The sequence below is a fragment of the Dysidea avara genome, chromosome 2, assembly GCF_963678975.1.
Source record: "Dysidea avara chromosome 2, odDysAvar1.4, whole genome shotgun sequence".
NCBI classification, from domain to species: Eukaryota; Metazoa; Porifera; class Demospongiae; order Dictyoceratida; family Dysideidae; genus Dysidea; species Dysidea avara.
The window spans coordinates 12095228-12121634 of NC_089273.1; the positions used below are offsets into that span (position 1 = coordinate 12095228).

At 35.9% G+C, this 26407-nt stretch overlaps 1 protein-coding gene across 1 annotated transcript; it reads right to left on the bottom strand.

The window, feature by feature from the left end:
* Positions 1-662: 662 nt before the first annotated feature.
* On the bottom strand, positions 663-25704 carry LOC136246615 (chitin synthase chs-2-like). Its single transcript, XM_066038137.1, has 5 exons — positions 25570-25704; positions 10340-10438; positions 5538-5694; positions 2208-2261; positions 663-1293 (listed from the first exon to the last, which is right to left on the bottom strand). The coding sequence occupies exons 1-5, from the start codon at positions 25579-25581 to the stop codon at positions 854-856; spliced, it is 762 nt and encodes a 253-aa protein (XP_065894209.1). The 5' UTR covers positions 25582-25704; the 3' UTR covers positions 663-853.
* Positions 25705-26407: the final 703 nt, after the last annotated feature.

Genomic DNA, 26407 nt, shown 5'->3' on the forward strand with positions numbered 1-26407 from the left:
TAATAACAACAATTCAGGTGAATTTGGTGCCAAGACCAAGCGGCACAAAATTCACCTGAATTGTCGTTATTAAAATGTAACCATTAACCTACCATCACAGCCATTTCTTGGCCGCCACCTTGGATTTCACATCTTTTTTCACCATGGCCTTTTTGGGGGCCGCACCTTTTTTTACAGCTTGGCTGTTTTTGATTAGATTATAATTATACAGCATAGCAAGTTCAATGAACTTGTTTTTTTAACTTGGATAGTTTATTACATAACTATTAGTGATCAAATTACTCTCTTCAGCACAAAACAATCCAAAATGCTTCTTTTGTACTTTCAAAGTAGTAAGCGTCTCTAAAAACAATTATTGTCCTTGACATCTCATATCTGTAACTGCTTAATAAGGTATTAAATAGCTTCAATGTTTACATGTACATCATACTCAATTCTGAGTTTTGTACATTATAAATAAATAATAATCTCTCTATATAGGCTTAATTCTACATTAATTTTATGGTGATTTTCACTCGTAGTTAACTAAATAAATTATCTAGTAGGATTTAATTCCAATACCACTGTATGGACCCCATGTACCCCTACTCCAAAGTTGGAAACTAGTCAGCAATTTTTCTAGAACCGCCCTTGATTGCATCCCTCCATTCTTGTTGGCAGAAGAGATGTTTGTACAAACTGCATTACAATTGTGTTAGCATATCAAGATCAAATTGAGGTAAAAGGTGCAACAAACTAGTACAGTAAATAGCATTCTAAATAGAAAATATTCTGTGTAGATACATGCAGTTAATGTTATGTGTACATTGAGTTTTCAAAAATAAAGTTAGTACATACAAAACTATTCAGCATCCTAGCAGTTGAAGAATTCAGCAAGCTTAGACATTTTCATGTTTTCAGCTCTTGATGCAGCCAGGAAATGCAGCAGACTTACAAGTCGGTGGAACAACATTGAAATAAACTGAATCAAAAGGATTATGCTGAACACTGCCAGAAAGAGCAAACTGACAGCTCTGTCTGGAAGGTTGTATTTAGCTAATTGTGGGAAAGCTAGAGTGTACAAGAACACAATCCACATGATGTTTGTTATTAGTAATACTAATAAACTGTAATTTCTAAGATCTTTTAATTTTTGTTTTAGTTCTTTAATTTTATTAAAATTATCAGATTCTGGTTTCAGATAATTTTCTCTTAAATCATTCCAAAATTTGCATTCTTCTTCATTTTCTTCCTCCATCTTTTTTTCTTCTGCAGTCTCTATCAGACGTCTAGTCTTATAATTTTGAATAACAGCTGTGTAAGAAAAACTTACATAGCAAAGTTATTTTTACACTAAAACAGTAGCATACTATTATAGATATGGGTAGAGACATACTGTACCATATTATTATTATAACTTCAACCAGAAATACGATTAAATAAAAGTAGACTAATTGGTGTGTGTATCAACCATTTAAGAGTTTTTGTTAGCTCATAAGTGCTATACTTAAATTTATAATTTTACAAATTATTATCATCAAAAATAATGATTCTTCTGTTAAAGATTCCTTAGCTAAATGGCACAGTATGCTGCATTACATTAGAAAAAGTTGATCTCTAATTTAAATGTTGTTAGGTAAATAAGCTGATGATAATACTTTTAAAAACTAAGTGCCCATCATAGGTTTGCACCAATTATGCCAGAATAATTTTGAACATAATAGGCTAGCCAAAAGCATCACGTATATAAAGTTGCAATGACTGTACTATTTTAGTTGTTAACTGCACCATTAGGGTATTATGAGAGTTTAACAAGACTTGTTCTTTGTGGTTATCTGATTTCATTTTGAGGGACAGTGCTAGCATAAATAAAACCTATCTGTACATGATTTGTACAAAGCCACAGTAGCACCTTGAGGATAGGGACATTTGCCAAGAATGCTTCATGCTGGATCAGCCTTTGCATATGAAAGTATTTTAAAGATTGTTTTACTGTGGAGAAAGTAGCTCATAAAAACAGCCTAACATGTGCATTTGAGGAATGGTATGACTTAAACTCAATATCCTGAGTCAGAATCAGTTATTGTAGCTACCAAACCTAATGGGAAAGTTGGTTTATGGCTGGTGTTCCATTAAATCATATTTTCAGAATACAGTCATGAAATGAATACACACAATACATACAGTACATGGTCTATACGCAAATGTGAGTGTATTGTTCACTTTACCTTGTGAGGGATCTTGTAGGTGATTAAGACTTCTTAGTATCCAATTGATGTGAGCTGCATGTACATAAATATAATCATATTGTCGATTACAATCACAATATGTCTATATGTACTTATAACAATATTATATTAAAAATCTAATTCAGAATCAAAACTCAGAAGTATGGAAATGAAGGATAGTCAATGAACGCAGATTTTCATCTGGAAAAACATAGTAGAAATTAATCTTGCTATAACAGCTAAAAGTATTTAATTCATCAATATTTCCTTTAATGACTACGCCTTTATGTCAGCAGTAGTCCAAATGCTGTTTAGACTACAGTGGACAAATATAGAACACTTGTCTCTATAATAATTTATTATGAACCTGTGGTCCATTCTCATCTCAGACAAGCAGTGTATGACCAATACTGATATAAACACATGGTTGGTATAGGCAGTATTGACAAATTGAAACACATGACTATCTATGAACTTTGGTGAGCCTTTTTCATTGCTATGATAACCAATAGATTAATTGTAACTCTTAACTTTTCCTTAAACTTGTTTGTTTATATTTCAAATTATTTATAATTCTTTATAGTGCTGAACTTCATGCATCGTGCATGTGATAATCATATACATGATGATTGTGGTAACCGCATACATGATATATGTGGTTCATCGCTATAAAAATGATAATGATATCTGATCAAAGATAAAAAGGTTAAATATAGCAAAACAAACACCTATAATGGCAGGTGCAAGCAATCATTTAATTAATCCCTTAAATTCCCATGCATCATGTCAGGAATGCGCCTATGATTTTTCAAAGGAGTGGAAAGATGCATAGGTCTGGAGGCATACCCCAGACATATGGTCAACTTCAGCAACTGAACTGATCTACACATACTAATAAATTATTAACACATTAAACATACTTACAAATCAAAGAACAGTGCTGCCTCCATCACATCATGCAGTATCATAATACATGGATAATATACCCAGTTTTACCTACCTAGATTATTATGCAGCTATATACTAGTCTGGTGCTGCCAACTCTTTTTCGCCACTCACGATTTGACTAGCATGGCGGTGCTCACTGTGAAAGGGTCTGGTCACAACCGCCTCTACTAAACTTGTGTTTATTGCCACTATTGTGTCAGCACCAATCAAATTAATTGTAGCATTTTAAATATAACTTAATATTTGGCGTGTGACGAGTGAAACCATAGACACTATAGTCCAGTAGCTAAATTATCCATGGTAACTATGCATGGTCCTACTGGAGTGTGCCATTATAAACTGTATAAAGCTTGGCTATACTCGAGGCTGAAACCTGAGCAAATGAATTCCGCTTCCTTCTGAACCTCATACTGTAGCAAGATTCAAAACCATTCTACTGTGTCAGCATCGCTATGAGTAAACCCACGCAGGATTACATACAAAAGACCATGTACATTTCATTTTTATAAATTCCTAGTAGGCTAAATGTGTCTATGGTCATGGAATATAGTGCAAGTTTTCATACTATAACTCTTCAATAGTGTTATATGCGGTGACTCTTCTATTAGAGTATTTTATTGACTTATATTACAATATCTTGAACCTGTATAACCATATATTGGGGATGGGCTGTGCCTCCTCCCCTCCTGGATCTGCCACTGAAATAATGTACATTGATATTAGCTGCTTGTTCTGATTTTTGTTTGTCTTCAAATCAGCAGCAACACACTGGCCTGGGCTTAGTTTAGAACTATCTGCAATACTCCAGCAGACATGAACATTGTTGATAAAGACCATGAGAAGATCTTAAAGTATGTTGACTTACACTTAGAATGCTTAGAATTACAGAAGATAATTACTGTACACCCTTAGATGCATTAAATTTATACCAATAGTCATTGGTGTTTTGGGATCATTTACCCCTAATCCGCCAAAGAATTTAGAAGTGTTACCAGATGTGCACAAGATTGGTCCTTTATTGAAAGCTGCTTTTTTTTGGGATCAGTTCACTTGATTAGATGAAATCTAAGCATTCAATCTAAGTATGCCAGAGTTTAGGTAGAACTTTTGAAATTACAGCTTCACAATTTGCTATTGTAATTGTAGATATGTAATTGAAATTTCCAGCTTTGCTGTGTGAGCCTGTGTGCATTTTGTAATTACTTTGAGTATTGTAACCATGTTAATTGTACATAATAACGTAAATACAAATTGGTAATTAATGGGCTGAAACAAGTATATATCTGACATTAGGGTAACAATTAATTTTACTATTCAGACGGCAATTTTGAAGTCATCAGGATAGTTTCCAATAATTTAAAGCAATTTTATGCTAAAAATTCCTAGTTACATGGCTTCCACATTTAAAAATGCTACTACTACATGTTTTTACTTAATTTTTTCATATACCGTACATGTTATGCCTGTTTCTATTCCAAAGTACTACTGAAACAGACACCTTCAAAATAAATATACGCAATGTTTTTATAGCAAGTGATGATGTCATTATCTGTAGGATGTTTGGAAAGACTTTGTTCAGGATATCCCAATGGTAAAGCTGCTATCTGCTTCAGCTTTATAACTAATAATACAGCACTCAGTACATCAATTCAAGTAAGAAAGTAGAGAGGTAAAACCTCACCATGTTTTGGAGGAATAAGCTTGATAAAAACTAGATGTAATGAATGTACAGCACTTATCATAGTAATAATTGGCAAAAAAAAAACAAAAAAACCACAAGCTGCTTGTCCAGTTATTTAATACAGGGAAGAAATCTTATTAAAAAAATTCCAAATACTGTTGCTTTACTTGCTTTCAGTAGCCTCCTTGCCTGTCCCTTGTGGGGTAGTAACTAATAAAAGTGGCTAAACTTAACAGGAAAATTTTTTGGATACTTAATATGAATAGATGTTACATAAAAACAGTTCTAAAGGAAAGATACATAAGTAGGATAAGTATTACAGAAGTGCCATGTTTTATCTTTAACACTGAACACTGTCAGGTAGCACCTTGTATATAGTATTACAGCCAAAAAATGCTTCACGATAGCATTTTGAAATGTCAAATTTCCAAAAATTAACATGAGGGACATGCCTAATAGCTATCTGCCTTCAATATCATTTGATTTTTTCTACCACTTTCACTTTCAACCTGGTCCCACTGCTGGAATTGTCTAAATGAGTGCAAACATGCAGTACAGGTGTAGCTATACATGTATCATATACAAGTATATGTGTATAGAAACACAGTTTAGCTTCAAGTATATATGTAGTACCTACAATTATTAGATAGCAGTTTATTGTAAATTTTATGCATTATATAAACTTCATGCAGTGTTCTTACCTCTTTTAGTGATTCCCATTTCTTGCAAATCTTTTTTATCTATACCTATTAGATTGTCCAGATCACTACGTTCAGTATAGCCTTTGTCTTTAAAGATCGCCTTTATGTGTGATGGCATTTTTAGCTTTTCTAGCCACATTTCAACTGTCCAATCATCCTATTATGTAAATAGCTGGTTAACACTATGCCAACAAGTGTGTTCTTATGCAAATATGTAAATGCTTGCTGGTATTTTTCTGCTATGCATTGTTCAGATGGAATAATATCTATGAATATGTTTAAACTATATCTATGAATATGTTTAAACTAGCATTGTCAATAATAAGTATTTTGAAATAATTATGATGATGGATTAATGAATTGTAATTGCTATGTGAGAATGCACCAGATTGTGTTAGCAATAGGTAGTCATACTCCTTGTAGTAAACTGATGCTAAGTAAGATTTGTTACAAATATATTATTGCATTTGTCACGTAAATTTAAGGGATTACTGTGCGCACTTTCTTAATTTCTTCAATTTTTGGATGATAGCACTTTTAATTGGCTAGTTTGAATAGCTAAACTTATTTTCTGTAGTATACACCATTTGCATATATTTATGTGCGGGTGTCAGTGACAATGCGAAAACAGTAAGCAGACCTATAGTACATGTAATGTATGTGAAATGAGTTAATATAACAACAAAGCTTAGTTTTATATTCAATATCCAATGTAATTTTTACCCAACTCACCGCCACAACCGCCTTTGTATTATAAACAACTTTAGCATCACTTTCTAAGCACTTGGAAGCTTCTGTGGAAAGTTTTGGCAACCCCTGCACTTAATCTGTATTGATCATGCCCACACTATAAGTGAATGGTAATGATGATCAATCTTTTGCGCATTATTGCAGGTAACATTACATCATTGTAACATTGCATCATTGCACACTTCTTAGTGGCTAATGATAAGCATTGTATTCAATTCTTCAAAGTGATACTGGCAATACTATTTAAGAGAAATAGTAAGGAAGTGGATTGCATAGGTTGGAATGGCATGTTGCTACTTTTACATGCCTCGAACAAGTGGCCTAATGTGTATAATATGTGTTTGACCACTAGCTCAAATGTTTGAAAATGATAATTGCTTCAACTTTCAACAAGTTAGCAGTGCTAATTGTGTTATTATAAGCAGTACTAGACTGATAAGTTGTAGGATTTTATGTATGGTCGTACCCAGCCCGCATTTTAGTTTTATAATGGCTTTGTGGTTGTCATTGCGTAAACAAAACCTTGATTATCAAACTCCTTCTTCTATAGCAAAGAATTTGATATATGGCTATTATATTGTATGTTTTGTAAGTTATAGCAGATTAGAAGCAGTAGATTAGAGCCTCTACAAATTTGGTGGTAAGGGGGTAAGTTATAAACCATTTGATTTAAAGGTTTTGTACATAGCTAATGCAAACATTTTCATTTATAGAACATCATTAAGTTTTCAACATTAACAGTGCAATTATAATTCCAGGGGCATGGAACCCTCCTTTGGAAGAACTATAATACCACACGATGAGCTGCTGACAAGGTATTCTTAAATTCAGTACAACTATAAGATCATTTTATCAGTTTAAAACACTTATTAGAAAACTTTATATAACACTTACCTCTCCTTAATGCAACCTAAAACAAAAGTATCTTTTGGGTTGTAAAAAGAGGGTGCTGCCAAGCAAAGTAGGATCAATAAAATGAGCTTATTCAACACAACTGGTAAGAACAAGGACTGATATCAAGTTGCGGCCAAGTGAATGCAGTATTGCCCATTCTCTTGGTATCTACTGTAGCTATAGCTATATAATAAAACTAGAGCAAATACACATGCAACTGTTATTAAATTGTCACTTTTTGTAGTGTGTGATTTTAAAAGTGGCCAAATGACAATTTGATAACACAGTTACATGTGTATTTGCTCTAGTTTTATTATACAACTATAGCTAGATACATAGAGAATAGGTAATACTGCATTCACTTGGCCGCAAACTTGATATCAGTCCTTGTTCTTACCAGTTATTTTACAGATTGATCATGGTAATATTCCAATATACTTTGCCACAACTTAATACCAGTTCTTGTTCTTACCAGTCATGTTGAATAAGCTCATTTGATTGATCCTACTTTGCTTAGCAGCACCCTCTTTTACAGTCCCAAGGCTGCTTTTGTTTTAAGAAATCACACATTTTTTGTCAATGAGTAAGACTAAAAAATAATGCATAAAGCTAATAGCTAGTTTCAAACAAGCAACCTTTGGATATCACAACAGCTCCAACAGTTATTGTGTGTATTACATCATAGCTTGGGACATGAAGTGGCAAAACAAAAGAATGTAGTTTGGTACAAGTAGGCAGGTACTTGTTGGTGTTGCAACCTCAGGAGGGTATGGCTTTTAGGAACCATTAAAACAATCAGTGAACAGATTGAGTAAAGGCCATTTTCCGGCAGGTGAGAATCAGTGGCGTAGCTAGCCCTGAAGGATTGGTTGGGCCCCTACAGCATTCATGATGTGCAAAGCTACACAGCATGCTTTGCATGCTAATGCTAGGGGGATCTTGGGCATGCCACCCCCCCCCCCCCCCAGGAAAATTTTGAAGTTAATAGACCCTCTGAACTTTAGAGCCATTTAAGCAGTGATCATTTACTATCACACTAATACATATGTTTGACTGTTGTAGAGTGACTGCTCTATTAAGGTGACTGCTCTATTAGGTTATTTCGATTTCGCTTGATTAGTTTCTGGAATCTGAGTTGGTAGGGTACTGAAACTGATTGGTTGGGCCTGTGCCCTACCAGTCCCCACCCCTTAGCTACGCCTCTGGTGAGAATATGCTCCAAATTTCTTATTCTACTGGATTGTCCCTTGAAATGCACAAACAAAGCTGTATTGTGGGCTGCGTTAGCTAACTACTTCAGACCTATTATTAAATAACAACTGAATAATAAACACTTACTAGAATAGCATGAGCGATAGCAAGTTCATTGAGTTTATTACAGTGATCATGTTCACCTAGCATTGACATTTATGGCCAGATTTGCACTAGGGCTGAAACGGATATCCGTATTATCCGGATATCCGGATAATAATTTACTATCCGGATAGTACTTTGAAGCCAAGCGGATAGTAATAACTTAAAGCCATTTATCTGTCCAACTTTCTCATCACCAGATGAATCAATTTTCATCATGGAGAGTTAGCTAAGCTAGATTATGTGAAGTTGACAGCAGCCTGGTAAATTAATCAGTTTGCTCGCGACCACGCCCATCGCTAAATTACGAAGCGAGGCTGTGAATGTTGCTGAAGAAGTTGTAACAGAATAGTTATTGCCTTATAAAGAGTTCTTTACGACTAGTTGTACCTGGAAAAAGTCTTGTAGCAACTGCTACATCTTGTATTCATGTTTTCTCCAGCTGCCAATCTTGTTACAGACGGTGCAAAGTAACACTGTAACATTACCACAGACCTTTTGCTATCATGTTAATGTTTGTTTGCTTCTAGTACTAGTAAAACAAGGATGTTTACAATAAACTACAAAATGTTTCTATAGCAAGTGATGATGTCACTATCCGTAGGATATCCGGATAGGTTTTGTTCAGGATATCCGGATAGTAAAAGTTGCTATCCGTTTCAGCCCTAATTTGCACCCAGTTTACAGACTGTAAATAAATGCTACTGTAGTTAGAGGTGTCTTAAATTAATGTTTTAAGATAGGGTTCTAAAGACCGCAAAATAAATCAGCAATTAGCGTAGGTGACATTATTATGATGTATGGAAATTAACTCACCACTTCCCAGAAAACAGCAGGTCATAATCGAGCAAGACTACTCCATATGCTTAATTACATATCAAAGATTGTCTCATAAAGTGTAAGAGTGAATGAATCAAACTTTCAGAAAATCATTTATGGTGGCTCTCACAAGAGAGGTGGAGTTCCAAGATTTGTACTGAAGAAACTTAACTAGCCTAAGAACTTGTGATAGCAAATCCAGGGCTGTAGATCTATCACAGTCTAAGATATAAGAGTAAAGAAATGGGTGACTCGCTCTAATGAGTATGCGAAGCAGAAGAAGAATACAATTTTTTCAGAAAAATTTCGTGTGGTGTTACTAAAATATAACACAGGGATTACTTACTTAGTAATACACTTATATAACAATATTGTGAGGTTTTTTTTACAAAAGAATGGTTTTAAAAGTAGGTTTTAGGTGTGCATTCTATTAGAGTTAGTCGTTTGTGTAAATAACTCATGGTAGTCGCTTGCCCTACTGCTACCGTGAGTCTTGATAGCACTTGAAACTGCTACCCTTCATATGCAATAATTGCCTCTAATAAGAATTATTGTCTATGTTTTGTAGTTATTATAACTATTGTTAAAACTACTGTTAAAGGCTTCAGTTGCATTTGTATAGGTCCAAATGGTAAGACCGAACACTGAATCATTGCTGGTGAGTGAATATTTGCTTTGAAACAATTATATACAATTAGGTAGCTAGACTGGGGCTACCATTAACATGCTCCAGAGTGGAACCCCCTTTATTAGAAGTCTGGATATGCCCCTGTATACATATTCACTACTTGCAGGATGTACAGCATTCTGTAGACACTTATAATGAATATTTAATATGTTATTTGACTATTACTATCATTATCATTAAAATTATGACAATAATGTGTCAGATAGTAAGATAAATAAAACACAGACCACTGAGACCATATCATCATAACTATTGTTATAAGCTTGGACAGCTGTGACATATATTTAAGGTTACTTACTGGCACAAATGTAATTAGCTTTGGGGTAGCAATTGTCTTGACTTTCTTCAACAGCTTTAACTTGTATCCTCTTTCATGGATCCCAATGGCTTCAATATCCTATATATATATATATATATATATATACAGTGTATAATGATACAGTACAGTAGTACTCTATTTTATCAGTAGCACTATCATTAAGTACGCTAGTACTTAATGGTAGGGATCGTCAAGGTTCATGATTTCCCGCCAAAAAATTACGCACCAAAAGCAGACTTGCAAAACCATCTCGGCGATTCAGCAGTATTGTATTACAAAAGTGAAGTACGATTTCGCCTTCAAAACGACACGAAATGCATCCTATGAGTTTCCACGAATTTTAAAAAAAATTCTATCTGATCGAATTTTCTAGTGACTGACTCCCTAACTGATGCCTTCAGCCAGGCCTAGCGGGAAGATGGCAACAGCTACAGTCCTACTTCTTGCATGAAAACGGCTCGCTTTGCCTACAGATTAAACCTTTCCTACACTGATAGAAATACAATCCTTGCGCTAGGGTCTTACCTTTCATCGTTCTTTAATGTCGCCATCGTCCTGGATTCACTACAGGTAGTGTTAATAACTCCACAAATGGCTTCAATGTACGGCGCCGTCCGTTTCAATAAGAATGCTCGCTAAATAGAGTAATCATAATCTTCGCGGTAAAATATTCGAATACACGTGGTTGAAAGTTCGAAGTTGATTTTGAGCAGGAAGAGCGAGCTGTTCACAATCGGGAAGCTTTGTATGTGTAAGTGAATATAAACTTATTTAGCGACTTATATCTTTTGTTTCTGGCAAAGTTAACCGGCAAAATTAATATTGCTTGCGTTTGTAAATGCATTTCTTTGCTGTAAACAACGTATCTACCTCAAGTATTTTAGCGATATTAGAAATAATTCGTAGCAAAATAGCGTTAGCTAAGGGTATTGTGGTTATTATTACTTTGTGTGTTTTCTCTGAGGCAATATTGGGTGCGGCAATGCCTTCGAAGGAAGCGGCGCGGAAGAGTAGAAAGAAGGAGAATAACAGGGCGTACTATGAAGCTCATACAGAGTCTATACTCTCAGAGAGAAAGGACAAGTACAGCAGTGAATGCCGATCACAGCATCATGCTAATGAGCACTGCAAAAATGTAACAGCGTCGCGTGAGAAATCAGCTGAAGCCACCAAAACATCATTTAACAAAGATTTGGCAAAGTCTTGCATTGAGTCAGCGGAAAGGCAAAGGGAATACTACCATCAAGACTTGGAAAAATAACTTTAGTGTCCTGTGTAATAGAAACTGCATGCACATAAAAGATAAGATTCATGCAATGTTTGTAAAAAGTACACAAACAAGTGGAACAAAAAATTAGGAATTTTCAATATGAGTAGGGATCAAAGTAATAAAAAGTACTGAAACAAGAGAGATTATCTACCACCTGAAGTCATGCTAGTACACGTAATCCCTACTTCAGTGCCATTATATCTTAAATCTTGGCAACTGAAGTAGGGATTACGTGTGTACTAGCATGACTTCAGGTGGTAGATAATCTCTCTTGTTTCAGTACTTTTTATTACTTTGATCCCTACTCATATTGAAAATTCCTAATTTTTTGTTCCACTTGTATAGTAAAGACCATGAAGGTTTTGCTGGTTTGCACTTTTTCTATAACAAAAACAAATATCAGTTAACTTAATCATAGCACCAAATAATTGGCTGACTGACTGACTGACTGACTGAATGATGCAACCTAACTCAATAATTATTGCAGCTAAGGCTACAAGATTGAATGTTTTGTTGTTATATGTCCCTTGACCTCTGTGACAATCTTTTTCAAAAATATATGACTTGCATTTAAAAGCAAAGAAAGAAGAGAGGTTGTAGCGACCGCATATCACTGAAACCAGCATTGATGAAGAAACATGATTAGGTAATTAGTGCAGCAACACCTCTTACCATTACCACAAATTAGACTATGGTATGGCTCAATTACAGGTTTACTAAAAAAATTGTCACCTGACATGCTCACTTAGTCACCTACACATGTTCACTTAGTAACCTGGCCTCAAGCAATTTTGTACATGATCAATAATTATAACACGAAATGCACACTGCAATATTTGATAGTACTGTAATACTCTTCTTCTCCGTGTTCCACAAATACTTTGGACAAATAGTAGACTAAACCGGTATAATGTACTATAGCTCTAGCCATTACTTTGGTTACCGATTGAATAATTATTTTTGTGGGTGTTGTAAGGACTTCAGGAAGAAACTGTTTCACCATTCTGCATTGCTCTTTCACCCCACACTCATGCTCTGGCTATAAAGGTACGTACTTTTAACCATAGTCTAAATAAGTTAGACACTGTGACCAATGGTAACTAAGCAATTTAGTAACCCCTAAGACCCTTAGTAGCGCCCTTGCTGCACTCAGGACACTACAGCCTCGGGTTACTAAATTGCTTATTTCCCTTGGTTTTGGTGTCTAACTATTGTGTAATTGTCACTCGCAAAAAGTAAAAAAAATAATTGCTGTAATGTAAGTTTTACACATGATATCACAATCTAGGTACAAATTGTCCTGCCTTAAAGTACACTTAAAGTACACTAGATTTATACATAACTATAGTCGGTTCGCATTCACCTGTGTCCACACCAAAATCAATATTATCAAACAGGTTAAATGTGTTCACTCCCAGTGATTTTGCACTGGAAAAAGCATGTTGTCATGATGTAAACATTTCTGTGTGCCTACATCATCTATGCTAAACCTATGGGATATAAAAGTTTCATAACTCACTTGTTCTTTTTCGTATCAAAGTATTCTTTGAAAGCAAGTTCCAGAGTTTAAAGGGCTTCACAGCACTTATTAATTGCAAACTAAAAATTGAGGTGGACATTATGCTACATTTCAGCTATGTTCCACATGTTACAGAGTTACAAATGAAGAACAGTATGAGAAGCATTTCTGAAATCAATCCAGATGGTGCAGAAAATTATGGGCAATAAGCATGATAGCTAATCAGAGCACACAACGACGAACTGACACCTTGTGTTATCAGCCAAAGAACTGGAACACAGAGAAGGAAAAATGAAAGTCCATGATGAGTGTATTGTATGTCCTGCAGTTGAGAAAAAGGAACATCTTGGGATGTCAAACAGTGAAGAAATCAAGCCTGTAGCCTTTTCCATTGTTGAGTTATGCTTGGCTGTCTTTTTCTTTTCCAACTTCAACGTTTTTACATTTTCTTTCTATTTGTATTAAGTTTTATGATTGACATGATTTGGCACAACCCTTCTTCCACACGCACAAAATCAAACTCATATATACTTTTACCATAAGTGGATTGCTGGCTAATATACTACCATATTTCACTCTACGTTTGCTAGACAAAGCCTTTAGCTGACCTGAAGAAACGATACAAAAGACATTTGTATCATTTTAAAGATTTTTCTTACAGAATAACACATCCAAAATCCTACTTGGAGGAATTTATTTTCTATCCCTTTAAATGTTGTTTTTTATGGCCAATTTTAAAGAACAAATTGTTGTGTTGATAAATAGGATTGTACAGTAGCAGCTGCTAATAGCTTGTTAACATAGCTAATCACAACAAATCACTTCTGTAAACAAGTCCATTTTGCGAAAGGTAGTTTTAAACACAAGCTAAAGACTTTTGCTTGAAAACTGGTGTAAATATAGTGTAGCTAGCTACTAGTTTATTCAATAGGATCCCATGCTCTGCTAACTGGCAATTTAAAATGCGGCAATGATTCCGATGGCATAATATTTGTGTGGGAATCAGGAATTATGCTAGCATTTTGAGGTGGTTCTAAAGCTTTAACAGTAGGAAACTATGCTGATTGCGCAATTCCATTAAAAAATCAAGCTATTCTAATAGAGCAGTCGGAAATTCCAATAGAACAGTCACTGAATATCATTTACTCTAATAAAGCAGTCACATTGAATTGAAATACTCTAATATAGTGACTAGATAAGGGATTCAAGACTGTTTGAAGTTTAAACATCAAATACAGCAATAAACTGACATTTATTGACCAATTACGGTGGTATAATTTTGGAATAATGGGCAATTCTCAAAAGCATAATTAGTGATTTTTAAACCACTGTACAAAAGCAATTTTTTTGGAGCATAATGGCTCCATGCCTATAACAGTTACACTGAGTATAAAGAACTGGTGAGCAGTTACCTAACAGTTATGCATTTTTCATATAGCCAGATGAAGTTGAAACAACCAGCCTGCTTGTCTGTAAAATGCTACTGTAAATTTATAGCTGTATGGTTTGACATAGGCTACGTTTTATTCTGTGAAATTACAGGGAAAGAGGTAGCTAAATCCAACCTTCTTAGTAAAAATCGGGACCTCTTTAAAATGGTATGACTACATGCAATATACCTTCACAGTACCAGCAAGAAAGATGATGCACATTATGTATGGTAGGTATAAAGTCCTGTAAGCCAACGTGTATGCATCAAAACCATGACAGTCTAAAAAGGAGCTACGGTTGTTGACATCTAGCTCAATGCATTTTGCTCTACCTTAAAGAGCTACAATGTACATGTGTATTGTATTTTTAATGTATTTTTGTTTACACGCTTCCTTCACTACAGCACACCACTGACACCAGTTCCTAATTTCACATTCTTCTTATTACTTAGACTGTATGTTAGTTGAATCATGGGAATCTCAGTTTCACACACTTTACTTGGATCTACACCATGTAGTACAGGAGTTTGGTTTACCACCTGGTATTTTTTATTCTAGCCAGGAATTTTAGAAACTACATAGCTAAATACCAATAGCAAAAGCAAGTATCAGCTGTGTTATTAGGACCATGAAAACTCTTCCTAAATTACAGCACTTTGTTTAAATGGTTGATTGATGTTTTGTGCCTTCATTGTTTTGCTCCACACTAGGGCTGGGCGGTATTGGAGTTTCGCTTCACGATATATTGTACAGAAATATATCACGATATTACTATTTATCGCGGTTATTAAAGATGACTGCTATATTAGAGTAGCTGACTGCTTTATTAGGGTATCTCGATCCTAGCTGACTGTTCTATTAGAGTATCTCGATCTTTGTAAAAAAAATTGACTAGCTAGTACTAGGTCCTTGTTTGCAGTAGTATCACGTGATTATTTGAGGTGCATTATAACAACCTTAAGGGCTTAATAAGCTGTCACAAACACTAAAAATCGTAATAATATCGATATCGTGATATTATCGTTTCGCCGAAATCTACGCGATACAGATATCGTTTCATTGCAATACCGCGGTATTACTATAATACCGAGAAACCGCCCAGCCCTACTTCACACTGCTCACAGCTTGCCTCACCAATTGGGAATGTTGATTTCATCAAGCTTCAGTTGCCCCCATGTTGCCATCTTTTGGCATAAAATACCGTAACTCTGGCCATTTAATATCTAAGATATACTGAGTCTCACCTGTAAACTTTGATCTGGAGTAGTATTTAGTTTTTAATTTGAAAATGACAACAGAATTAAAGCACAATAAGTGGTATCTTTTTGATACTGTATAGAAAGATTGGCACTTATATGGGTTACTACAATTCACTTATTCTTAGTAGGTAGTGAATGACTATAATTATATTAATGCACTTATCAATATTATTTCCCACCTTTTCATTCCATAGAGGATTAAGTGAAATGAATGTAGCTATAGTCATGATTATAACTGTATGGGAGTATATTATGAATTTATGATTGTTCCAGCATGTCATTGTCATTGTTCTACTGTATGCAGATAATGCCCATACAGTAGCCAGAGTCAATAGGTGGGAAATGAATGGCAAATAATGCCTCATTGATAGTGAATTTCATTATTTAAAAAAAATGCCAATCCCTATGATTCCCGTGAGGTTGGCATTGATCGGTACACAGTATAAATTTAGTGTTTATGCATCAAAGTCAGATGTTTTCTTCAATATTATGTATTTAAGATAGCTTTTTGAGTGGCTATCACAAATCAAGATTGTTATACTTAAAATAATGTTATCAAACCTAAGACCATGCTTGAGAGCTGACTTTCATCAGAGTGTATCAGCAATTCCTGACTGCTGTATTAGAGTAAGTAATTGCGAATCTGAATACGTATCTCAGTCCTCTTTCTGTGAAGTGAGTACAATAAGCCAAAATAGTAAAAATTACACACTTCTTTACTATGAAATGCAGTGACAATGTGTAGCATGTTAATGCTTGCTGTATTATTGGCACACGCATTGTGCATTTAATTGAAAATTTTTCAATCATCATATATGATAGATGATGCCTTTGCTAGGCTATTATGTTCGATGATACAAGTCTAGTAATGTTGTAAAATTAGTTTAAAATAGATCAGAATGTCTATGTTGCTTTACAGTAGTTGATAGTTGGTGCATGTCCAACACCATTTTTCTTTGATGAGGGTTCTGCATGAGTTGAGTTCACCAGTTATAAATCAAGAACAAGTGTAAGAAGAAATTGTGACAGGGCCTGCAAAATAGGGAATGTGGGCACAAACTACACCCTGCCACACATCCAGTCATATAACAGTACTGGAAAAGAATACTTGCATTCTGTAACTTGTATCAACTAGCCAATTAAATATTTAATAAGCGCTGAAAATTTCATAGCATGGTGCCATAAGAGTTATGAGTCATAAAAGATTGAAAACGTAGGTAAATTTTATGTGCCCACATAACCTATTTTGACAGGCCCAGTCACAATTAGAAACTTTCCATTTTAGTAGATCATAGAATAAAAAGGCAATGAAACAAGGGAGGCCATCTACAAGTCTAGTAGTGGACATTTAATTCCTACTTAGGCATGAGGCTGTTATTGATTATTATGCTTTTGAGCAGTGCTCAAAAATCACCTACTTTGCCTTTAAGTAACGCTCATTGCTCCCAAAATTATGCCAATGTTAATTATTATATTGCTTTATTAGACCATTTAAATTGATGTTTTTAGTTTTACATTCATTTAGCTGGTTGCTATATTAGAGTATTTTATTCCTTGTATTGGAGTAGTGACTGTTCGACTGTTCTATTAAATTATCTCAATTATTTTGTTAACAGAATTGCTTACTGTTAAAGCTTTATAATCACCTAAAAATGCTAGCATTATTCTTGATTCCAAGCTTCTAACATAACATATACCTATTATGCCTGAAATTATGCTGGCATAATTGTTGGATCCCTATCTCTACTTCGGTTATGGATAAACTATTACAGGGGCGGATCCAGGAGCTAACAAGGGGAGGGGCACAAACAGGCTAAGTTGAAGAAAGCCAGATTCTCTAGTTCAGTGATGCATATATGAAGCAGCAAATAATCACCTCTTAGTAGTGTCTCACAGTTGATTTTTGCCATTTTGGCCTTTTTAGATGGTTGTGAAGTCATGAAAGTTATTTAAAAGGTTCTGAATGCCTTTAAACCAGCAACACGATAATTATTTTTAGAGACGCTTAGTACGCACGAAGGTGCTGGGTGGCAATTTCACTGCTAGTTTGACTTTGGTTTCTTTTAGTTTCAGGTGAATTTGTATTAAATATTAGTAAATGTGCATATTTTCATGTGTTGATAAACTAATCTTGGCCTGACACAAAGTTTAGTAGCTAGCTATTTTAATCAGAAGCATGGCTGGCTCCTCCACAAGGTTGAGGGGGGGGGCATTTGCCCCAAATGCCCCATGCTGGATCCGCCATTGTATTATGTATATAACTAAAGCACAGATTAATGTGCACAATAGCTGCATGCATAGATGGCTTCTCTTGCTTCATTGCTTTGATTTCTACTCAAATTTAAAGTTATATTTCCTTAAATTTGTATCCAAATATTATTAACTGAAAAACATCTCATGTCTCCAAATCAAATTATCAAGACACACTTACGGCCCAAGAAGCCGGCGCGCCACACCGTGAGTATATTGACAGGAAGAACGAAAACGTCATTTTCACACCTTTGTATCTCGGTGATCACTTATCTGATTGGAACCAAATTTGCTACACCGTTGCCCGCCAGCCAAGGGAGTCTACATTCCAAATTTGAAGGAAATCGCTCCAGCCATTTCCGAGATACGAGCTGCCAAAGTTTCGTTCTTTTTTCTTCGTTTTTTATTTTTTCTTCTTCGTCTTTTCGCACACTTGCAAAAATTGCTATAACAAGCAAATGCGTACTCCGATCGCCTTGAAATTTGGTACACAGAAAGGCAGTCCAAAGGCGAATCCTAGCATCAAATTTGGTACACATCCGATGAATGGTTCAGGAGTTATGACCGATTATTCGCGTAAAACAAGATCGATTTGTTGTCACGCCTACAGGGTAAACCGCTTCATGGAATGAGTTGAAAATTGCTATGTAGATGGAGTAACCATCGTAGGAGTGCCTTTTGGTGGTTTGAAAGGAGTCGAGATAAAGACCACGGAGATATGACACAAAACCCAACCTGTGTCACAATTACGCGATCGATTTTTATGAATAAAAAAGTATTAGTTTTCACGCCTACTAGGCAAACCGCTTAAAGCAATGAGCTGAAAATCGGTGTATAGCTGGAATAATCTTCATAGAAAGTCCTTGCAGTAGTACAGAAGAATCGGATTGCAAACCACTGAGTTATGATTCGAAAGCCAACTCCGTGTAACAAATGCGAGATCGAGATACTCTAATAGAACAGTCACCCTAATAGAGCATTCGGCTAATTTATTTACTCCATTATAGAATTTTATTACATCACAAGTTATTCTGTAGGGAGTTCAGCTGCAAACAGTTAATCTTATAGACAGTTCAGAGAGAAGACAGTCACCATGAGGAGAGTTAAGCAAATATATCTGTATAGAGATTCAGAACATTACAAGTCACACTGAAGAAAGTTCAGCTATAAACAAGTCATGCACTGTGTAGAGAATTCAGCTACAATTAAGTCACTCTCTAGAGAATTCAGTTACACAGAATTCAGCTACACACAAGTCACTGTGGAGAGAGTTCAGCTACAAACAAATTACCCTTTAGAGTGATCAGCTACAAACAAAACACTTTGCAGGGTGTTCAACTGCAACAAATCAACCTTTAGAGCGATCAGCAATGAACAAATCAACACAAATCTACCTTTAGAGAGATCAGCTAGAAACAAATCACCCTGAAGAGAGTTCAGCTACAAAAAATCACCCTGTACAGACATCAGCTAGAAACTAGACACAATGTAAGGAGTTCAGTACAAATAAATCACCCTGTAGAGAGTTCAGCTAAAACAAATCAACCTGCACAGAGATCAGCTACAAATAAATCACCTTTTAGACAGTTCAGCTACAAATAAATTACCTTGTAGAGAGATCGGCTACAAACAAATCAACCTGCAGAGAGATCAGCTACACACAATTCAACTTGTAGAGAGATCAGCTACAAACAAATCACCCTGTAGAGAGATCAGCTAGAAACTAGACACAATGTAAGGAGTTCAGCTACAAGCAAATCACCGTGTAGAGAGTTCAGCTACAAACAAACCAACCTGTAGAGCGATTAGCTAGAAACAAATCACCCTGAAGAGAGGTCAGCTACAAAAATCACCCTGTAGAGATATCAGCTAGAAACAAATCACCCTGAAGAGAGGTCAGCTACAAAAAATCACCTTGTAGAGAGATCAACTACAAACAAAACATTTTGCAGAGAGTTCAGCTACAAACAAATCAACCTTTAGAGCGATCAGCAACAAACAAATCAACCTGCAGAGAGATCATCTAGAAGCAAATCAACCTGCAGAGTGATCAGCTACAAACAAATCAGCTTGTAGAGAGATCAGTTACACACAAATCAACCTGCATGTACATACAAATCACCTTATAGATAGTTCAGCTACAAACAAATTACCTTGTACAGAGATCGGCTACAAACAAATCACCCTGTAGAGAGATCAGCTAGAAACTACACACAATGTAAGGAGTTCAGCTACAAACAAATCACCCTGTAGAGAGATCAGCTACAAACTAGACACAAAGTAAGGAGTTCAGCTACAAGCAAGTTACCCTGTAGAGAGTTCATCTATACAAGCAAATCAACCTGCAGAGCAATCAGCTAGAAACACATCACCCTGAAGAGAGGTCAGCTACAAAAAATCACCCTATAGAGAGATCAGCTAGAAACAAATCACCCTGAAGAGAGGTCAGCTACAAATAAATCACCCTGTAGAGAGATCAGCTACAAACAAATTGCCCTGTAGAGAGATCGGTTACAATCAAATCAACCTGCAGAGAGATCAGCTACACACAAATCAACTTGTAGAGAGTTCAGCTACAAACAAATTACCCTGTAGAGAGATCGGCTACAAACAAATCAGCCTGTAGAGAGTTCAGCTAAAACAAATCAACCTGCAGAGAGATCAACTACAAACAAATTACCTTATAGAGAGTTCAGCTACAAACAAATTACCCTATAGAGAGATCAGCTACAAACAAATCAACCTGCAGAGAGATCAGCTACACACAAATCAACTTGTAGAGAGATCAATTACAAACAAATCACCTTGTAGAGAGATCAGCTAGAAACTACACACAATGTAAGGAGTTCAGCTACAAATAAATCACCTTGTAGAGAGCTCAGCTAAAACAAATCAACCTGCAGAGAGATTAGCTACAAACAAATCACCTTTTAGATAGTTCAGCTACAAATAAATTACCTTGTAGAGAGATCGGCTACAAACAAATCAACCTGCAGAGAGATCAGCTACGCACAATTCAACTTGTAGAGAGATCAGCTACAAACAAATCACCCTGTAGAGAGATCAGCTAGAAACTAGACACAATGTAAGGAGTTCAGCTACAAGCAAATCACCGTGTAGAGAGTTCAGCTACAAACAAACCAACCTGTAGAGCGATTAGCTAGAAACAAATCACCCTGAAGAGAGGTCAGCTACAAAAAAATCACCCTGTAGAGATATCAGCTAGAAACAAATCACCCTGAAGAGAGGTCATCTACAAAAAATCACCTTGTAGAGAGATCAACTACAAACAAAACATTTTGCAGAGAGTTCAGCTACAAACAAATCAACCTTTAGAGCGATCAGCAACAAACAAATCAACCTGTAGAGAGATCATCTAGAAACAAATCAACTTGCAGAGTGATCAGCTACAAACAAATCAGCTTGTAGAAAGATCAGTTACACACAAATCAACCTGTACAGAGATAAGCTAAAAACAAATCAGAGTTCAGCTAAAACAAATCAATCTGCAGAGAGATTAGCTACATACAAATCACCTTATAGATAGTTCAGCTACAAACAAATGTGACCGGATCTTGGAAAACCTACCCTTTGGGTACAAGCAAACTTTTTGGGAAAACTCAAATGAAACTTTCAACACTTTTTTAAAAATTCATATTTTTGCACATTTGGATAAAGCAACTATTAAACCTTCTTGCTGTGAAGTTTCACACCCATAGCTTCTTTTTCCTAGGAGATATGGATGATTATATCAGACCATGTAGTAATTTCACATGCGTGGGATAACAATTAACTTACAAATTGGGTGATTTGTTCAGCTGCTGGAATGGCTAAAACTTAGTCTTAGACAATGACACATGGCATTTAATTGCAGAAAAGTACCAATACTACTTCATTAATCTATCAGAAATGTATTTTAAAGTATTTTAGATGGTAACAATGGAATTATTGGTAAACAAAGTGATTTGTCACCATTTGTCACCCTTAATCACTCGCAGAATTCAATACATTACCCATAAAAGTTAGTTTGTAATGTACAGGACAGAAAATTGGCCATATCTCAGGAATGCTTTAAGATATTAAGCTGAACTTTTAACACAAAATAGATGAGCACCCAGTACCTCATTTAAGCTATCAAACATAAAATTGACCAATGTGCCAAAAAGGTAGGTTTTCCAAGATCAGGTCACAAATTACCTTGTAGAGAGATCGGCTACAAACAAATCACCCTGCAGAGAGATCAGCTACACACAATCAACTTGTATAGAGATCAGCTACAAACAAATCACCCTGTAGAGAGATCAGCTACAAACTAGACACAAAGTAAGGAGTTCAGCTACAAGCAAGTTACCCTGTAGAGAGTTCATCTACAAGCAAATCAACCTGCAGAGCAATCAGCTAGAAACAAATCACCCTGAAGAGAGGTCAGCTACAAAAAATCACCCTGTAGAGAGATCAGCTAGAAACAAATCACCCTGAAGAGAGGTCAGCTACAAAAAAATCACCCTGTAGAGAGATCAACTATAAACAATCACCCTGAAGAGAGGTCAGCTACAAACAAAACACTTTGCAGAGAATTCAGCTACAAACAAATCAGCTTGTAGAGAGATCAGTTACACACAAATCACCTGTAGAAAGATAAGCTAGAAACAAATCACCCTGCAGAGAGTTCAGCTACAAGCAAAACACCCTGTAGAGAGTTCAGCAACAAAGAAACCACCATGTAGAGAGTTCAGCTACAAACAAATCACTCTGTAGAGAGATCAGCTAGAAACTGGACACAATGTAAGGAGTTCAGCTACAAGTATATCACCCTGTAGAGAGTTCAGCTAAAACAAATCAACCTGCAGAGAGATCAGCTACAAATAAATCACTTTATAGACAGTTCAGCTACAAACAAATTACCTTGTAGAGAGATCGGCTGCAAATTAATAAACCTGCAGAGAGATCAGCTACACACAAATCAACTTGTAGAGAGATCAGCTACAAACAAATCACCCTGTAGAGAGATCAGCTAGAAACTAGATACAATGCAAGGAGTTCAGCTACAAGCAAAATCACCCTCTAGTGAGTTCAGCTACAAACAAATCAAACTGCAGTGAGATCACCCACAAAAACGCACTTGTACAGTGTTCAGTTACAAACAAATCACCCTGTAGAGAGATCAGGTAGAAGAATTCACCTTGTAGAGAGTTCAGCAACAAAAAACCACCATGTAGAGAGTTCAGCTGCAAACAAATCACCCAGTAGAAAGATCAGCTAGAAGAAGTTACCTTGTAGAGAGTTCAGTTACAAAGAAACCATCATATAGAGAGTTCAGCTACAAAGAAATTACCCCGTAGAGAGTTCAGCTAGAAGAAGTCACCTTGTAAAGAGTTTAGCTACAAAGAAACCATCATGTACAGAGTTCAGCTACAAAGAAACCACCTGTACAGAATTCAACTACAAACAAATCACCCTGTATAGAGATCAGCTAGAAGAAGTTACCTTGTAGATAGTTCAGCTACAACAAATCACCCTGCAGAGAGTTCAGCTACAAAGAAACCATCATGTAGAGAGTTCGGCTACAAAGACACCACCATGTAGAGAGTTTAGCTGCAAACAAATCACCTGTAGAGAGTTCAGCTAGAAACAAAATACCCTGTAGAGAGATCAGCTAGAAGAGGTTACCTTGTAGAGAGTTCAGCTACAAAGAAACCACCTGTACAGAATTCAACTACAAACAAATCACCCTGTATAGAGATCAGCTAGAAGAAGTTACCTTGTAGATAGTTCAGCTACAACAAATCACCCTGCAGAGAGTTCAGCTACAAAGAAACCATCATGTAGAGAGTTCGGCTACAAAGACACCACCATGTAGAGAGTTTAGCTGCAAACAAATTACCTGTAGAGAGTTCAGCTAGAAACAAAATACCCTGTAGAGAGATCAGCTAGAAGAGGTTACCTTGTAGAGAGTTCAGCTACAAAGAAACCATCCTGTATATAGTTCAGCTACATTTCAAGTCACCCAGTAGAGAGATCGGCTGCAAAAAAAATCCTGTGGGGAATAATGGGCATGTAATAAATATATGTATATAATTTGTATAATTACTAATAAAATCAAAAATAATTGAAGTACTAAAATTCTTCTTTAAGTTCTTTTCTTCTTCCTGTGTTAAAGAAAAAAACACATGGGTTAAAAAAGCCCCAAAGCCAGCCATAGGCCGGCTTTACAGTATACAAATACAAAAAGAAGTGATATCTAATCAAAAACAGCCAAGCTGTAAAAAAAAGGTGCGGCCCCCAAAAAGGCCATGGTGAAAAAAGATGTGAAATCCAAGGTGGCGGCCAAGAAATGGCTGTGATGGTAGGTTAATGGTTACATTTTAATAACGACAATTCAGGTGAATTTTGTGCCGCTTGGTCTTGGCACCAAATTCATGTTGTTATTAAAATGTAACCATTAACCTACCATCACAGCCATTTCTTGGCCGCCACCTTGGATTTCACATCTTTTTTCACCATGGCCTTTTTGGGGGCCGCACCTTTTTTTTACAGCTTGGCTGTTTTTGATTAGATATATGCTTTACATCCCAGTGTATGCGTGGGTGTATGGCTTAAGGCTTATTTTAATAGCTAATACATCACTTTAGCATGGGTGTTTAAAGGCACCACTTGGTGTTTAACTCGCATATTGCCCAGGCAATATCAAGATATTCTCCAAGAAATGTCATGGGAAAGCGGCTTGCCAATGACTTTGATATCCAGCCAGTTCAAAGCAACAATGCGCTTTGACTCATTAACTATATTGAACGAAATAGAGCTTTGTATTGTGGGACTCATTTTGTAGTGGTTGCTAAGCTGAGTATATTTGCTAAGATAGACTAGTTGGTTGTTACTAAAGGATAATGAAGGCACAAGATAATTGTTTGGGTGATCGTGGATGCGTATTTCTACCTACTGCATATCAGCCTTTTGAACAGTTCACAAAACAGCAAAGCTACTACTACTATGTTGAAATAGGTTAGTAACTTACAGTCTTAAGTACTTAATTTAATATAATAACTTCACTACTGTCCAATAGTGAAGTTAGTTGGCTTAACTTAGTACAAAATGATTACAATATTAACCACAATCGCAAGTTTTCTAACATTACATGTTGAAGCATGGTAACGTATTAATGACGTTTTACATATGGATAACATTCTGATGGGTAATTAGTCCACGCTATTAAAACCACAATTGATTTTCAGATACTACTGTATAAAACAACGGGATGAGTTCTCAGTAGTCCTTTCACTTATTAGGTGAGTGTGCCCAATGTTGATATATATCACTTATACCAAGGCTGCTGGGTATTTGCTGATATTATATGTACACCTACAGCCCTTGGGGGCTGCATCCTCGGGCTCTGTATATATCAGCACATCCCTCACAGCTGTCGTAATAACTATTAAATAATAACCCAATTTGCCAGACTTTTATACTGCAACAAAGCTTACTTCTAGAGTCATTGTAGAGACAAGGTACTTCTCTGTGTAGCCTGCTGCCTTAAATTCATTTTCAAAAACGCTACATAGGAAAGACAAGAGTACAACAATTATCAGTAGTTTCTTGGTTGGTCTTCCAAAATTCAGTCACAGTTGGATACATACATTTCATACATTTGGAACACTGAATAAAATGCATGTTTTCCTCTATATGATAATTATTATTATTATGATCAAATACGGGTATAGGCAAAGCCTGTATACCCAATCAATGCATTAACATTATACAAAAGTAAATCTAGCAAATAACTATCTAACAGTGATTTAAAAGTGTTAATGGAAGTAAGTGTTAATGGAAGTACTTTGTACAACAGAAGTAGGTAAACTGTTCCAATCATTCTATTCATAAAGTAATTTGATCTGCACAATAATCTTGAATGTTATTTAAATAATTAAAACTGGTGCCCCCTTGGTATTAGTTGTGGAGTTGGTGTATAGATTAGTCAAGTCAGAGCTGAGGTAATTATAAAGAATTTCATATTGAAACATATAATTATTGAAACACTACTTTACTAGATTTTGGCAAACAATATACGTATTCAGTAGTGTAGTTACAAGTGCTATTATGAAAAAGAATTTAACAGTTCCAACATTTCACAGGGTTAAGCAGTGCTATAGAGCAGGTAGGTGTCCATTACAACAGAGCTTATGGCATTAATTAGGTTATGGACTAAAGAAAAATGTGACTGAATTTGACAAAACCAGGCTTCGACGCACAAAGCTTCGTTAGGAGATATGGCGATTTTAAGTAATCATTGTGTAATAACTTCCCAGTGCCTACAGCTGTGCA